Source organism: Pipra filicauda, unplaced genomic scaffold, assembly GCF_003945595.2.
Source record: "Pipra filicauda isolate LSUMZ 115617 unplaced genomic scaffold, ASM394559v2 scaffold247_size1415610_pilon, whole genome shotgun sequence".
Lineage (NCBI taxonomy): Eukaryota > Metazoa > Chordata > Aves > Passeriformes > Pipridae > Pipra > Pipra filicauda.
In genome coordinates, this window is record NW_024104362.1 from 473,367 (window position 1) to 491,443 (window position 18,077).

General features: G+C 44.5%; 1 protein-coding gene across 2 annotated transcripts in view; it reads right to left on the minus strand.

The window, feature by feature from the left end:
* Positions 1 to 14,203, minus strand: part of SRGAP1 (SLIT-ROBO Rho GTPase activating protein 1) — a 137,631-nt gene extending 123,428 nt beyond the window's left edge. The window contains exon 1 of one of the 2 annotated variants that reach the window (XM_027721196.2): positions 13,548 to 14,203. In XM_027721196.2, coding sequence (XP_027576997.1) covers positions 13,548 to 13,614 — 67 coding nt within the window. In that variant the 5' untranslated portion in view covers positions 13,615 to 14,203. The remainder of the gene's footprint in view (positions 1 to 13,547) is intronic. The other variant, XM_027721197.2, reaches the window with a different exon arrangement.
* Between the last annotated feature and the right edge of the window lie 3,874 nt (positions 14,204 to 18,077).

Genomic DNA, 18,077 nt, shown 5'->3' on the forward strand with positions numbered 1-18,077 from the left:
ATTCCAAGGTTATAAACACACTGTAATAGGAACAATGGCTCATATGATCCTAGTAACAGGTCTGAATCCCCACTGCACTACACAATGTTCAAACTGCAACCTAAAAAGCTCTTTCTCAGAGTATCTTGCAAACAGACCTACGAGCAAGGTGGAGTTTTCAGTGATCATAGCTAATCCCATGATCTCACATACTACTGGTATCTTACAAACTAAGAAAAAAACTAATTACAGAGACATAATAAAAAAGTATTTAAATTAACTTTCAAATATCCTAACATAAGCAATGCTAAACAAAAATGAAGCCGCCTAATGTAAACAGCATGTCTCTGCAAGCCAGATATTACAACTGAAAAGACGACAGATTACATGTAAATACTTAGAGATCTGAAGTTTCTATTAAGTCTTCATGTATATGCTATCTCCTTATTTACAGTATCTCTGAAGCTTATAAGCATACTCTTATCCAGTAGGAACTACTTCTGATTCAGGATGCATCAGCTATTCATTTAATCCAACAGTCAATCATAATTTATAAAAAAAAAAAAAGTCATCAAATGAATAGTGAGATAAATTATTGGATAACCAAGTGAAGTGCAGAACAGAAATAAGAACAAATTGTTCTTTCCAATGCAAAACATGCCAGTGTACAAGTTCAGAAGAATACCTGAAGGGTCGTCTTAAATCCCCTTTTAAATGAGGTTAAAAAGAATTTGGACGTTTCCATCATTTCCATCTTCTTGCCTGATTCTTAGCTACAGTACTTTGCATACGGCTGTTCACACAACCTGACTTCACCACATACAGCTGCAGCAGTACAAGTAAAGAACAGGCATGTTAATACACTCAAGTAAAGCCCCAAATCAATAACAAGTACCTTGGCTTCTTGAAGGACTGTCTGCTGCCCTACAATACAGTTCTGCAAAGGAAATAACCTGATCAACTGTCATGACTGGTAAAGAGTTCTTCAGTTGTTCTTCATAGTTCCTCCTTACAGCTATATTAATGCACTGTAAACATTCACCTCTAGTCTCTAAACCCCAAAACATTCACTGCTATTTGACTAACAACTGCAGAATTGCCTCAGTAATATTTGCAGACCCACTGCCCTTCTTTCCTCCTTAAACATCAGTTGAGGCAATTTTTCTGCCCACAAAAAAAACCCTGAACAAATTCCTGCTCTTCACAGATATGAAGTAACTCAGGAATATTTGCAGAGTAAGTTTCTGTTGGCTGCAAAAAAAGCTGTTTGTGAATCTGCAACTCAGGCACCTAGGGAGCAGAACTGCCATAGGACAGAGGACTGACTATGCTGTATGGAGGGAATGTTGCAGGAACAGTCATTGAAGCAAAGGTTCAAGCAAACAGACATTCACTTGTGAACCTTTCAAACAACTCTGATCAAACATTTTCTTCACAGATTATCAGCAAAACTAGAGACAATCTGCCAAAAATTACCATAAATGCTGGCAGGGCATTAAGATTAAGTCATTACATAGGAAAGGGTTGGGTTTTTTTTCTGTATACTGTATACCACATGCGATGAATAAATAAGGTATCCCCTGAATAGTTCCCCCTCCAGATTAATAAAGTATTCTTAAATTAGAATGGTCACATAAATATCTCAATTCCACAGTCCTCCTCCTTTTTCATTTCTTTAAAAAAACAAGTAGAACAGGAACGCACTCTGGCTGGAATACATAGCAAGACCCATATCTCTCAGGTGACTGCTTTAACTACCAGGCAATGGATTCATAATCACTCTGTAAATAATTAAATATTCATTAAGTCTGGGGAAAAAGCAGAAGAGCTTAAACAAACAAGAAATCAGGGAGACTTGTACCAGAATACTCAGTTCCTTAGCTCTCAGACCAACCATCTGCAGAGTGAGTGAGCTGTATTCAAAACTCAGTTTTGAGTAAGATAAAGGTGTGAATAATGTTTGAGTAAGATAAAGCTGCGAAACCAAACTCCTCATGCAAATGCTCTCTGATCACTAGGAAGGATGAACTCCGCAGATTCCTGATTCCTCAATTTCACACAAATTTTCACGTGGTTCAACAGAAACTAACATTTTTAGGTCTGCTCTGGTGGCAACTCAGATGACATCAGCATGGATGAGGCTGGCACTTTTGTCTCTGCCAGCTGGAGGCAAGGCAGTTTCTGGTCTATAAATAAGGGAACAATGTTAGAGATGCGGTGTGTCAAATTATACTGCAGAATAAACATGTAGGCCAGTATATGCAGTCACATAAACATACCCACAGACACCTCCGAAGTGAGGTAGCAGCCAAAGGGGAACTAAATGTGGCATCTGAAAGGCAAAGACAGGAGCTAGAGTTCTTTTGTGTATTTAATTCCATGGAATATTTTTCACCCTAAGCCTCTTTCAGTCCTCATCAAAGACTGAAAACTGCTACTGTAGCCTGAAAGTCTGTCCTCTTAAGCCTGAGCAGAGATCTCCCCTGTGTACAGAGTCCATCCCGGAACCACAAGGAAACAACATAGAGCTATACTGAACTGCCCAGAAGTTGCTTTGCACTAGCAAAGCATGTGCTTAGAATCTCCTTGAGCCAACCATCTGACAACCCATCCCCTCTCACCAGTAACCCACTACTTTGCTAGTCAGGGTGGTATATATATTGGAGGAATTATACTTTGGCTCTTATTTTTTCATTAATTTTTACCCTTTTTATATGCAAAAGAGGGTATTTCTTGCTTAAGAAAAATGTTTTTGCAGGTGCCAGGGTCTATCAGTGCTGGTCACTTTTTAAACATCACCTCCAAAGGGCACAGGATCAGGCAATTCCCAAATGTCGTATTGTCAAGCAGGTAAGGCAGAAGGCTGGCTTGGCTGAACAGAAATCTTCTCTTGGAGATAAGGCAAAAAAAGGAAGGTGTATGCCCAGTGGAAGTAAGGTCAAGAACATGGGAAGAATTCACAGATGCTGCTTGCTGCTGTAGGGAGAATGTTTGTGTGGCCAAAGCTCAACTGGAGTTGAAGCTAGCCAGAAATGTGGGGGACAATACAAAGAGTTTTTTCAAATACATTAATGGCAGAAGGAAGTATAGAAATATCACTGGCCCGTTCCAGATAGGGCTTTAAGCAACCTGGTCTACTGCAAGGTATCACTGCCCATGACAAAGGTCAGAACTAGATGATCATTTAAGGTCCCTTCCAGTCCAAAGCATTCTATGTTCTGAAAGACAGGCAAAAGCTGCAAAGCAAATTTTACGCACATTAACTACTTGGTCTTTGGTAGTTAAGAGTTATCCTTGTTCTTTCATCAGGCTCTCAGTACTGCATGCCTCATTGCAGCCCAGTCTAATATACATATACTTCACCAGGTATTTTTAGACATAAACATAGTCTCATAAGGAAAATGTGTTACAATTTTCTGTATGTACGTACAGTCAGCCAAAGCCACACATAATTCAGTATTCACCTCCCTGTGTTCTGATATGTTAGCAGGTAGATGCAGCACTAGATTCCTGCTCAAATACAGACTATTTTTCTTGTCCACAGTTTTTCCATTAACATTTTCATATTTTTCTTTACTTAAAGTACCAGAGACATCTCCAAAAAGCCAGATATCATACCTTCCTCAGGTGCCTTTATTCAGAATGGTTACGATAATGCATTAAAACCTTAGCAGAAGACACCTGAAGCGGGAAGAAGTCTCACAGGAGGGTTGTAGGAAAACCAGTAAAATCCCAAATTCTCATACCCTATAACCTCTCAGACCCCAAAGAAACCTCAAAAAGTAAAGTTTTATTCCATATTCCCAATTTATATGTTCTAGCTTAAGCAAGTTTGTTGATAGTTGTCTGTCTAGATTGCAATAAGCTACAAGAAACAGTATGTTCCTGGCTGCTTTTTATCTCATTAAGGCCACATGATCAAGTTCACGAGGTGTGGTGTATTTTACCATCCCACAGGCAAAGTTAAAGATGGCAGTAGGAATACTGCTTAAGAAGCAGGGGATTTGACCCACAACTACAATATCATGTCATCAGAAGTGGCTGGCAATTAACGGATTACAATACACTCAACGATAATCCGATGAGCTCAGCTGCAGATGCACATAGACTGCTCATCGCAGGCTGCCAGGGAAGAAGTGATAGCACTCGCTGTCACCGGGCCCCTCCATGGCACCCTGGGAGGAGAGGAGCCTCTAACAGGTGAGGACCTGCTACCTTCACTGGGCTCCCTCATCTCTCATCATTCTGCACAGGGGAACCTTCTCCCACTCTGCATGTGGTTGTGACTTCAATGCAAAGGTATTAACACTTTGGTTCTATTTTCTGTCATGACATTAAGAATCTCACTAATTTTATGCACTGTTACTTGAAAATTAGGAAAGCACAAATACATGAAGGCAACCTTAAAATAAGGCACGTAATGCACACAACCCTATTACATTGGTCTTCTCCTCAAATAGTCTGCTGGACAGCAAAAACAGCAGAGTTGTCAAGTTCTTAAACTTCAGTCAAATTCTTACACATATCAGTTATCCATTTGCAACACAACACACACAAAAGCTAGTTTTCTGTTACACAGCTGGAATTAGCATTATTTATGCCAAGAATGGAGACAGCAATTTGCCATATACACAAGGCACCTATGAACAAGATTTTATCCACTTTTATTTCTATTCATCATCAAATTAGTGATTTGCAAGAGGTAGAGCTTGCTGTATTGTCTAAGCACTTGTAACAACCTTGGTGTGTTAAGTATCCTACAATAAGAGTAAAAACTTTTTTTCTTTTTAGTATACCTTCGGAATGCCTGCATAAATACTGTCAAAGGAATAAGAGTAAGTTTATGCCTAGCAACTTAGTCACAGCGTGTTTTGGTACCCAGGCTTGTACTGAAGTGTATGATGAAAGGCTAAAGTGTGGGTTGGTGGTTTTTTTTAGTAGATAGCAGATAATCTTACTCTATAATATAAAATAAAATATAATATAAAAACTTCAGTTAAGTGGCAGGTAATAGTTTCAGTTGCTCTGTTATTGTATAAAACAGTAACTTAATTGTTGAGTTAGAAAGTTTCAGTTCAGATGCCTGCTTATTTTGGTACTGAATGAACACTTATTTTATCTTGCCTCTGACCTGATGCTTTAGATGCTGTTTATCCTCTCTTCTCTTAAAAAAAGAATCAGAGGGGAAAAGCAGAGAACAGCAAGGCTTGAAAGAAGACAGGTTGATGAAAGAACAGAGCCATACAAGAGCTATCACTGAATCTTATTAGACTTCTGCTGTACTCTGTGGTTTGTAAACATGAGCAGATTCCTCTGATTTTCAGAAAGCAGACACTCTGGAACTGGCTAGAACAGTAGAGACTGGTTTCTTTTACAATATGAAATAATGTACACTGGAAAGTGAAAGGGGATCAGCATGTCTCCTTATTTAGTTTAACATACAGAGAAAAGCCAAAGGTGTGCACCATCCCACTTCTGAAACCCTAAGAGAAACAAGCAGCATCTTGAAGACTCCCCACGTAAGACAGGACCAACAAACTGCTAACAGATTCTACACGCAGCGTAATTCAGATGAGTAAGCACTGAGTCAGTTAAGGAGTCCGGATAGTTTATATGAATCTGCAGTAGTCAGTTACGTTTCCCACAACAGCTAATTATGTAAAGGGTTACAATCATTATTTCCTGGAAGTCATCATCCGGTAAGCCAGCTGCATTTGTTTTTTATTCCCAATATAGCTAATAAGAAATACCGTACTATGTTCTAATTATACTTTTTGTAACTTCTATTTCACAATTAAAAAACCCTTATGTCTAGTGTATTTTGAGAATGTTTTGGTTAATATGCTAATACATTTCCCTTGTCAGCTCTAGTACATCTATAACAGGAAGTCTCAGGAGGTTGCAACTGAAACTCAAACAGGTCTTTTATCGGTCAATAATAGATAACATAACAAAGTTAATAGAAGTATTCTAACTGATGAATCCATGATCACACTTTTAAGCAAGTTCTACTGAAACTTCTTCTAGATAAATAGACAAAGAATTTTTTTTTCACCCTTCTCACCACTCTAATTAAAATCAACCCCCCAGATGCTATCAAGGTTAACACAGGTAAAGAACCCACATGCCTTAGGAGGGACTTCATTAAAGTTGGATCAACTGCACTGTCCTGCACTGGATAAAGTTTGAAGTTAAATGACACTGGTCACCTTCAACTCATTTCACAGATACGATTATTACAGACTCAAATCATAATCACAGACTTTCTCCACAACATTTTGTGAGAGCATTCAGTGGTTTTTCCCTTCCTACTTGCAACACCTACCCCATTAACGGGCACCTAAAGCCAGGATTATTTTATTGTGCCAACCATGAACTAAAAACAAGCATGTAACCCTTCTAGAGAAGACAAACTGTTCATTATAATGTTTGCATTCACTGACTACGAGAGAGTAATATGAAGTCATGGTCATGCCCATATACAAACTAATTCTTACAGTTCTTAGAAACAGAACATTAGATTTGCTTGGAGTTATTTCCAAAACACTCGTCATTTTCCATAATGAGATTGCATCTCAATCTCAGGATTTATCAAACAGTAAGCTCAGGTAAAATCGAGGTCCAGTGGGTTGTATGATGCAAGACTGAATATTGCATCTTGAAATTCATATAGATATATGTCTGAGAAATAGTGACATGAACAGAGGCGACAGAAGTAGTTCTGGAAGAGATTTTCCTTGATCAGTTACTAAGCTAAAGCTAACAGAAATGGCTTGAGAATATGAGTGCTTTGCCTGGACAGGATGAATTAGCAGGCAGAGCATAGGTAAAATGTAATACACTACCTTTAGCCTACCAGGTGGTTGTAACTGACTTGTGACACACTTCAATGTCTACTAGAAGATAACTCCAACAAGCTGCAGAAAACACTAGATTCCAGAGGAAGTAGTGCCTCAGGATTATGGCTCCAGTACAACAGATCAAAGTGAATTTTTTGTCTTAGAGCACTCCCATAGGACCAAGCCACCACACAAACGGCCAGAACAGTCTGCAGTTGTTTAAGTCTTGGAAACAAAGGAAAAAGCAGCGATAACCAACTCCTTTGGATTTGGTGCCAGATATAACCTTGGTAATGTAAAAGACACGCAGCAAGCAGTCTTCCTGTGCAGACAGCTCTGCGTCTTACCCAAGAGACGGTCCTGTGCTCTCAGCTATGGTCCTCTGTGCTTCATCCTAAGTATCTGGCATTGCTTAGCCCACCAGCCTCATCCCTGTTAGTGGTACACAAGCAGTGATGCCAGTCATTGCACCTTCAATCACTGCCTCCAGTTTTCAGCTGTTGCTCTTCTTCCACATGCATACATATGTACAGACACACATACCCCCACAATCTCTTGAACCTCAGGGTGTGTAGCATTGTGCCTGAGAAACAAAAAGTGGGGAAGGAAAAGACAAAATCATTTCAGGCACAACAGGCCATTCATGACTCATAGCTCCCAGACTGACCAGCATAGAGCAAGGTCAGCCAGACTTGCCTCAGAGACGGTCAGCACTTGTTCACATCAGCCCAGATAGCTCAGAGCGGAGAGCACACGGCAGATCCCTGGAAAGGGTTGGGTCAGTACGTGGCAAGGTGGGAGAAGCCAGTCACAGAGGAAATGCTGCCACGAGGCAAAAACCTGCAGGAAGCAGAGGGGGCAGCACCCAGAACACAGGAAGCCCTGGTACACATTTAGCCTAGTCACTCACACACTAAAACAAACCTCCACACTCCAAAGCCTATTTTACTCTGTGAAAGCCAAGCAGTAAGAGTAGATTAGACTCTAATAGGGATTAATACAGGCTAAGGTAGCAGCGGTTTCCACCAGGGAGACCAGAAAGGTTAGACGTGGGATAGTATGACAGGTAGATATAACAAGGGCTTGAAAAAAAAAGGTTAAGGGAATAACAAGCACCATAGGATCTTTCACTGACACCTGCCTGGCTCCGTTTGAGCTCTCCCCCACGTCCATCCCTGTCCAAACCAGAGATTACACAGGCTGCGCTGTCAAGTCATGGTCAGTGATTTCTAACAGGCTGCGTAATGGTCAGCAGGGGATTTCTTATCCAGTCTCAACAGCACTGACCCACTTTTTTCCAGCACTACCATCCATCACCTCTGACTGACAAGAAGAACAGTTTTCACAAAAGGCAAAACCTAACCCAAGTGAAATATGAGGCAGAGAATGGGAAGAAATTTGGATCCCATTCTGCCTTACTGCAACCACTTCAAAGTTATAAGTTTAATTTTATTAGCAACTTCAGTTCATAAAAAAGTGACCAATAGAAGATAATGCAGGAAATTCAATGAACCTTTGCGTGATTTAGAGCATCGCTCTGCAACAGCAAAACTGCACTGGAAGTACATTTGGAAAGGAAAAAAAAAGCCTCAGAGAAGTGATCCTAAAAAGTTTCCAAACTGCTTCAGAGTCAGAGGTGAATTAAAACTTTCTTAGAGACTAACAAAAATATGCAAATATGCACAAAACATACACATTGAGTATGCATTAGGATTGCCATACTGCCAGAAAGAAACACTCTTCAGATAATCCGTTCAGTACTTACCTTTTCATGTGTGCTATAACCATCAAGACTTCATTCACCTTTAAACTGAAGTAAAACAATACATGTGGTTTCACTGTGGTGCAGAGACATACCAGTTGTGTGGTCAAACCAGGAAAAAGAAAGTGTACTTTCCTGACTCTTAGCTATATTTTCAAATGGTATCAAGAAAAGGCATTTTCTTCTTTAATTATACAGAAAGACTACGAAACCAAAACATCTCAAGTTCCTCAATCATGACCTTTGGGAAGCAGGCTTTTTGTAGGGCTCCCCCATGCTCTAAATAATTTGGTGCACAGTGTCGTACTAAACCAAGTTTCTTAGCTTCCATTCCAAGAAAGCTGTGAGAATAATAAGAGTACTGAAGATGCTGGTTAACAAAAAAAACCCAAAACAACTCAAACTCCAACCCAATCAACCAGAGAAACCCCCTGGTTGGTTTACGACTGAACTACCTAAATCTACAGATAACCCTTTCAGCTACATAGTCAACTGCAAACTCATTAACATTTACCTAGACAACTGAAGTCTGTACTCTGCAAGGAAGGATCAGAGAGCAGGAAGAATGTGACGGCTGAAAAAGGTAAAGAACTAGCCTTCATTACACAGTATGTAACTCCAATTGAAAAACAGCATAGAGAACAATATCTTTTCTGTATCAGACAAAGTTCTGTGTGTGGTCAAGATCTTGGACCAGAAAAATTTCTGCTAAACCACACGATAAACTTGAACTTTGGAAACTGGTATCTATTCACCAGATTCTTTTTGAAATAAACCTCAAGAATTCTGACATTGTCCAAGGTACCAAATGTTTCATTACAAAGATTTTTTTCAAAATAGCTATCAGTTTACTAAAATGACAACCCAATTTGTACTTCAGAACTCAGCATTTTCTCAGAGAAGCTTCTAGTGTTGTTTTTAATGTGAAGTTGAAATTCGGTTCACAATTCAGAATTTTCATTTTCCATAAAAATTAATTAGGCAATGTAATACAGACTGCTATCAAGTTGTTTCTGGTGGAAAAACAGGAGTATTTTGTTCCGAAGAAGACTATAAAAATATTGATTTTAGGGAAACGTCTTCTTTTCCAAACTGCTTTTGGGCTTGTATTTACAAGCCAATTCCAAGTAAATGAAGGCGGAAAAAGGAAGCATCTAAGTAGCTCTTCCCTCAGCCCACTGCAGTTGGAGATCCTGTTGCATAAGAAGGCCAAAAGACTGTTAAACTCCAAAGACTCTCAACAGTTCAAACCATACAGAGGATCTCACTGAATAGACACGCCCAGATAATTAGTCAGTACAATGTTTGCCTATTCAAAGAACATTTCTCCTGTGCATGGAAGGCCAGTTACAAGTCTTAAGAAGGTAATGTCAGTTTAATGCTTGAATGATCATAAGGCTATGAAGCAGTACATTCCCAATCCTCCACTACTACAACAGATTTCTTCTTCAGAGGGATAAATTTCTGAAGTGAGACAGGTATTCAAGATCTCACTAACACACCCTTTACCATACTCAAGACACCCACACAACCATCAGAGGATGCTCTAGTATCTCTTCACTGCTGTGGACTGCTCAGTAACTTTATCAACAACTGCTCAGTAACTTTATCAACAGACACAACTTGACATTATCAGTGGTACCAAGGAGCAGCTGGTCCTCAGAATACAAAACATACAATAATAGGCTACTATAGTCAATTGAGCTTAGAATTAAGGAATGCTGTGTATTAATCTAAGTAGGGTCATATAGCAAAAAGTTAATACTTGGCTCAGAACTATACCACCGGTCTGTTGCTCATCTAAAAAGTATTTGTCCACCTTCTAGCTCTAGTTCCATCTCCCACCCCAGTTGCAAGGTTGCTAAAACTACCTCTAATGACTTTAGAGAGCCTATAAAATTATCACATCCTTCGGAAAAACAAACAGATACGACCGATACTTTGGACAATCGGGGATACTTTATTAATTATTTTACTTCCCAGGCACCTTTATGTCTACAAAGTAAGGTACCTATGGCACCATAATATTCTTACATCCCCCAAAACAATAGGTATAGGTATTCAGCTAGACGGATCTAACTTCAGTATTAAGACATCCATAAGAAATATCCTGCTTTCTATATGATGTGCAGGGAAGTGAACACAATTACCTTACTGCTACAATTGGGACAGTTCTTGACAGAAGTTAGGCTGAAGAACAGGGATGTTGCAAAAAATATGCAATAAAATGTTCTGCCCAGCAAGTCAGAAGTACTTTGTCCACTTCGGCTTGACAAACAGGTAACATTTGCAGGCTTTCTACCGTTCCTGTATGACCTCCACTAAAGCAAGAGCCAATCTAGTGATACTGCTAAAAATCCAAAGAGAAGATATCAGTTTACACCACTCAGGAACCAGGCAGAACAATTAACATCTGTTACTGCTTCCTATTTGAGGGGTTAAGAACAGAAGAGCTATGTGAAGAATGGCAATGTTAAATCCTCATTTCCAAATATGGCACCATATACGCACCCTATAGGTCATGTATGTTATGGCCCCCTCTTCCTCCAGTATCAATATTCAGACATCTTAGGACAGGATTTACAAATGCACACATCAGTGTCAGTTTCTGAATCCATTAGGCTGATGTTCAGCAAGCTGAGCTCAGTGCACTCCACAACAAGGTAAGGGATACATGTGGTGTTACACCGCTCTGTGCACGCCTGTCCAGAGGACCTCAAATGGCCAGTTTGCTGACCAATTGTGCACATCCTTCAGGCAACTAAACACATCAGCAGTGAGAAATCAGCTAGGCATTGTAAGCACCATAAATCACAAGCAGCACAAGCGGTTTGGCCACACCCTCTCTCCTATCTTAATATATGAAATTCCAAGCAGCATATAGGGACCTGACTTTCCTGCATTTACATTCCCTTAAAGTTACCTTGCTGGCTGATTAGGGTTGATTCCTTAGCCCTTGAACCCCTCAATATAAAAAATATTTTCAAGGTATCACGCAGTGGTATCACTACTTTTTTACAGTATCACTGAGCTGGTCTCAAGCAGAAACGTCTTAGTACAAACAGTTCATACCATGTGAAATACAATTGCTGTGATGCTGGTTAAAGAAAAATCATCTCTGGCTACAGTTGCTAGCCCAGCATACTTTTTCAAACAGCTGCCAATCAACAATTCAGGTGAGACAGCTGGGACCAGACTGAACACACCCCAGACCACCATAAAGGAGCAAAGCAAGTTAAAATTTCTACTAAACTACAATTACAAACATCACCTCCCTCTGCAATTATGATGGGGGACCATGACACCAAAGGAGAGCCAAGTTATCAAAGGTACTTTATACCTTAATCTTCGATGTCTTTTGAAATTATCTATGTAGCTGAAGGGATGGTATTTTTTCTTCATTATTCAAAAGAATGACTTACATAGCAACTGGCTGCAGAAAATAAAGGCTCAGCCTGTAACAATCAAGTTAGGAGGAGGCAAAGAACAGTCTGCACATCTGCAACGAGCTTAAGATCTTGAACATTTTTTCTGATCAGTGATGAAGACAAATCTGCACCATCTCCACAGAGAGGCAAAAGCACCAATCCTCCAAGGGCTCGACGGCAGTGAATCCACCAGCTATGGCCGGAGCTGTCTTGGTCTTGCCCATATCAGATAGACACTTGAAGCATGGCCTACCTGCCAGCTCAGAGAAGACCCCTCACTGCCCACCTGTCTGGTAGGTCTCGTATTTCAAGCCTAGATCCTTTCCTGGACCCAAAACGACAGGTGACAGGTATTTTTCACAAAAAGTTAAGCTTCAGAAGAAAAAAAAACCCTCAAAATTACCTCTTTCCTTTTAAGAGGAAAAACCCCAACAAAACTCCAAGAATTGTCTTGAAAAATTCATCTCATAGGATCAAGTAAGAGGAAAAAATATTGTGCAATTATACAAAGTCAATAAACATTTGAACAGCTGAGGAGTGGTCCCTCCCATACTGTTTCAGATGCCTCGCTTAGAAGGTCCCCAGCCCTTTGCCCGCATGGCGCACGAAGGCTGTTTCCGAAGCCCATGGACCTGCGTGAGGGCACGCTCTATCTCTGCACATTGCAGACCGTGGGAAGCATCAAGGAGGAAACACCCTATGTGACCAGCACACCCGCATCATTTTAATAAACAGAGCTCAGGTGTAGCATAGCTTTTTAAACACTGCATTTAAGGTTTGCATGCATCCTCGGATTTACTGCAATTTGTGTATTATGCAATATTTTCCCCGAGAGCACCCAGAAAAAAAGGACGCACACCAAGAGACACACACCCCACTGCCCATGTCGCTACTTCCCCAATCTCTGTTTCGCCCAAGCCACCGGCAGAGGGAAAACGATAGGCGAGGAAACTCGAGGCTCTGGAAGCGCCGGTAGTTCAAGCCAGGATCTACCGACGCTGTCCTTGGCACAATAGTTGGACGCAATACAGCCGGGAGATGCGAGGCTGAAATACTTCCTGGGATGGCTGAATGGGTTCATTCAATAATCAAGGATAATTCTTTATTAGCCATCTTACAGGCCAGCACAGAAACTACAGCCCTGAGGGGAGGGTGGGGGACACCAGCCATGTGCCTCAAGAAAGGGGTATGGCTTACTATTGTCTCTCGCTTCAGTAATTGCCAAGCCTTTTTTTTTTTTTGTCCTTCCCCCTTCCCCCCGCCCCCGTGTTACCGAAGTCGGTGGAGGAAGAGAAGGTACTCGGCCGGGGCTGGGCAGCGGACAAGCCGCCGCCGCTGCCGCCCGGCCCCTCGCACCCACCGGCGGCGCTCGGAGGGCAGCGCCCGCCGCCCCCTCCCCGCTTCCTTCCGCCACGAAGTTCGGGCAGCTGGGAGCGGCCGCCCGGGCAGCGCTGGGGGCTCGGCTGGCTGCCCGGGGAAGGGGCTGGCACAGGACGCCCCACTCCCGCGGGGGCTCTCCCGCCGCCGCCCCGCGCTTACCTTTCACTTGACTTTCATACTCCGCTATAATCTCTTTGTCCTTTTTGAATCTGCTCGGTGTTGACATTATCCACTCGCTTCTTCTGCTTCTTCCCTTGTTTTAAATTATTATTGTCACTAATTACTCTTGCTTTTCTGGAGGAGCTCCCAAGTTGGGTCAGACGGCCGCAAGCCCGAGGAGCGCGGCCGGGGCGGCGGCGGGCGCTGGCCTCGCGGGAGCGCCGCCGGCACCGGAGGCGGCGAGGCGGGGAGCGGCGATCAGACTAACCCCGGCGCGGGCACCATCGCCTCCCGGCAGCGCCGCCGGCAGCAACGCGGTCCGCGACCCGGGGCCGCCGCAGGGCGGGGCGGCGGAGCAGTTGCCGCGGGGCACCAGCTTCCACTAGGCGAGGGCGGGGGCCCGGCGGCTGCGCCCCACCATTGTTATCTCTCCTCGCGCGCCCGGGAGAGGGGAAGGGAAGCAGGGAGAGGGCGGTGGGCGGGAGGCGGCCGCGCTCGGTCCGTACGCCAGAGGCACTAGTTACTGCTGCCGCCGCGCTGGCCTGGGTGGGAATTCGGGACCGGCACCCTGCCGTGACTAACCCCGGCCGGCAGCGCCGCGGCGCATGTCCCGAGCCCACGGACCGAGCAGCCGCCTACTCGGGAAGACTCCGCCACCGCGCCCTGGAGAGGTGTCTCCGGGAATAAACTTCTCCCCGCCCTCACGCCGTTGTCTCCTCCCTTCCTGCCTGCCCGCCCGCCTCCGCTCCTCGCTCGCTGTGTCCGCCCGCTCCGCCTCCCCCGCGTTGGCGGCCGCCGGGCGCCGCGGGCGGGCCCCGCGGGCTCCGCGCCTGCCTGCCCTGGCCGGTCCGCGGCGGGAGGCCCGGGGGCTCGGGCTCGGGCGGGAGGAGGGAGATCCCCGCCCCGCCACCCGCATTGGACATATGGTGGCCGGGCCCCCTCAGGGAACGGGGCTGTAAGGTCGCGGTACGGTGACAGAAGGCCTTTGATGCGGCGTGGAAAGTTGAAGTCCCCTGCTGCCTTCAGCGCCAAACCGCGCGGGGAGGGGGGAGGCTGGAGGGGACATGTGTCCTTTGGGGACCCCGTATTCTTCCCCGGTGTCTCCGGAGGCAGGGCATGGCTGTGCTGGGCGGGAGGGACCGCGGCTGCACCGGCGTGCCTGAGGACCAGGACCCAGCGGGACCAGGGCATAGCAGCACCGAGGGGAGGGCTGCGCCCTCAGCACAGCCGCCTCCACCGTCCTTGATCGCATGGAGCTCCCCTTCGCACGCAGCTTGTTCTCGAGGGCAGGAGTGCCAGCGTGCCTATGTGGTGCATTCCCCACAAGCTCCTATGGGAAACAAGCAAATTAAGACGGGAGGCCACCCAAAATGCTGTTCCGCTGAACTGTTGTGCATGGCACCCATCAAGGCTGGCCCTGTCTGACAGGGCATTAGAAGGACTCCAGCCCAGCAAGGGATGGTGTGCAGCCCTTGCTATAAAGCTGGGGCTGTGAAAAAGGAAGAAGGTGGTCCTGAACGGCAGGAATAGCTGAAAATGGGAGCGTGGGGCAAGTTGCCAAAAGGCATAGGTGACCCAGGTATGCCCTTTCTCCTGAGTGCCTCCAGCAGCGGTGGGGACAGCCTCCTCTGCCTGCAGAGCTGGAACTTGGCTTAGCCCTTGGAAGCTGCAGATGATAACTGGCTGCCAGCTCTGCAGGTGCAGTTGAGGCCATGTGTGCCGGGAGTCGAGCACAGTGGTTCACAGGGATGGTAGCCACACTTCTCCAAGGTCCCTGGCTGTAAGCTTGGGAATCCCATGCAAAAGGGATCAGATGTGACTCAGATTGCACAAGCCATAGCCAGAGAAGAGTTTTCTAAAAAAAACATTGAAAAAGCAGAGTGATGGACACTGCTGGCTTGTGATGAGCAAAGAATGTGGCTGTCACTCATGGGTCAAAGCCAAAAACCAAACCCCAAGGCCGCAGCTGCAGACTTTGGGCTGCAGGGAGGTCAGCTCTGAGGATGTTAAAGGCAGGCAGTGGACTTTCTGGAGGCACAGAGAACTTCACTGATGTCAGGTATGTCTAGGAGTGATTAAGCAAAATTGCACACTATTCATAAGGAGTTTCCGAAGATAACTGCTGTATGATTTGTGTGGTGAAATTGCCCAGAGATCCTATCCTGGACAGCTAGTCCTAGGACTGCCAGGACCTGAGTCTTCAAGACAAACAAGAGGGAATGGTGGGATCATCTGCTACTGGGAAAGTTCAAACCAGCTACCCAGTAATTTGGCTGGGGACCTGGCACCCGGAGGGCAATGGCACAGTTAACTGTACTCATGCAGACATTCTTGCTTCTGTTTATATTTAATTCTTATAAACACATTGACTTGCTGTTACAGTCACTCACTTTCACACCTCTGCATTTCAGCAGTAAGTGTACATCTGTACTTTAAAGCTCGTCTTTCCGTTTTATTAGGTATCATGCTCTCCCTGCTACAGGATCAGGGTAACAGGATTCCTGTTCCCCTTTCCCTCTTCATGTGGTGTTCTCTGTAGTTTTATTACATTTCTTCCTCTTGCCCTCCCAGCACAATCTTTTTCCAGCAATGATCCCAGTTCAGACTACCTAAAGCAATCTTAGTACAGGGGGTTATTGTCTGAAACCAATTTAACTCCCAAGTTGGATGGTCAAATTACATCCCTTGAATAAAAGGCCCAGCCTCAAAAGAGCAGTTATCTCTGTAATCCCAACCACTCTCATTTTCATCTCAACCTTTGATGCCAACATCTTGCGTCTTGGATGTTCCAGTCCATCTGTTTGGCTGGGGACTGGCTGATTTGCAAGACAGTAGGACATGGTCCCTGGAGACATGTTGCACTAACTGCAGGTTAGCTGTAAGTCTTGCCTGGTCTGTCACAGAGCACAGTGTTTTTGCAAACAGTGAAGACAGGGAACAGTGGTCAGGTCCCTGCATGAGGGTGTGCAGGCTGGCACCTGCAGCCAGGCCGGTCCCTTTCTCCTTTGCTCAGGACCTGCATGTAAACCATGCCCAAGATGTGGCTGGATGTGTAGACCACCCTCCTCCTCCCCTGGGCACTGAAGGACACAGCCCCCTCTAGCCACTGAGCCTACGCTGGGAAAGACTGCCCAGGAGAAGGGTGCAGAGGAAGGCTGAACACCAACGCCTACACCATGATCATGTAGCCAGAGGATGGACCTAGCTCCACAGAGCCAAACCCGAGGCTGCAGATGGAGCTATTCTGTTACTCTGCAAAGGCAATTGCCCGTGAAGATGCAGAAATCATCTTTTGGTTCTGGAGCTTGATCGCCCTGCATTCAGTTGCTTGGCTCAGGGCTGTGTCCATGGCAGGACCGCCGAGCAAGGATGGACCAGTGACCCAGGCTTGCATGTGCGGGGCTCAAAGCTGCACAGATCCTGGATCCCTGAGTTAGAGTTGGACTCCAGGACAACCAGGATTGAGCTGGCTGAGAAATCTGATTCCGGCCCCCTGTCCCTACCTCCCCCCACCCCTCCCCTTCCCACCCCCCATCCTTCTTTAGGGATTGGCAAAGGATTGTGCATTATTACATGCGTGTAATCTTCTTTTAAGATGTTCATGGCAGCTCAAGTCTCCAGACTCAATTCCGCACTGATTTACACAGCCTGCAATCCCATTTTGAGAATGGTGATTGCACAGGAACAGACCCTGCCTGGGCTCTGCAATGCCATGTTTGAGGTGACTTACAGGACACAGAATATTATTATAGAAATGCTTGTCATTTGAGACCTGTTCCTAAAGAGGTCCCCACAGAGTTCCCATCAATTTCAGGAGCAGCCAGTGCTAGAGCTGTGGAACAGTCTTGTTATGTGAACCCCTGTGCACTCTTGGCTAATGCTTGAGAAGTCATGTTTATCCAGTGTTGTTCTGTGAACTCTAACTTATTTCTTGTAGAGCATATTCAGGTCTTGGCAGGGAGGATGTGATAGACATTTAAAAAGTATTAAGATAAAGCTGATTGAGGGCACATATTCTGGCAAGAGACAGAGTTGTATCAATAATGCAGTGTAGTACAGTACTGTTGTGATACAGTACTGGTGCAGGATTTGTGGACCGTACCTCAGTGTATGGAGTTAGATAATCTACTCCATTGGGGAACTGGAAAACCTGAATTATGTATGATAGAACAGAGATGTATTTATACAGAGAGCAGTTCCTGCAATACTTCATACACTTAGTGCAAAAAGGGAATAACGCGGGCATTCTGCTTGCTTGAGAACTTCACTGTTACATTTCATTTACACAGCCTGATGAGCTGTGCAGTATTTGCTTTCTTGTGCTTCTAATAAAAATAGTCCATACAGCTGGCTGCTGGAATATCACCGAGTTGTTCTCTGTGAGCAGGTAATGAAATGCATGAACCCCCTTAAACAATAAAACCCTACACCAATTTTCTTTAGTCTGAAGAAAAGACAGAAATAATTCATCTTTCTTTATAATTGTAGTCAATTAGTAATTTTAAAATTGGACAGTAAGTCTCTAAGTGA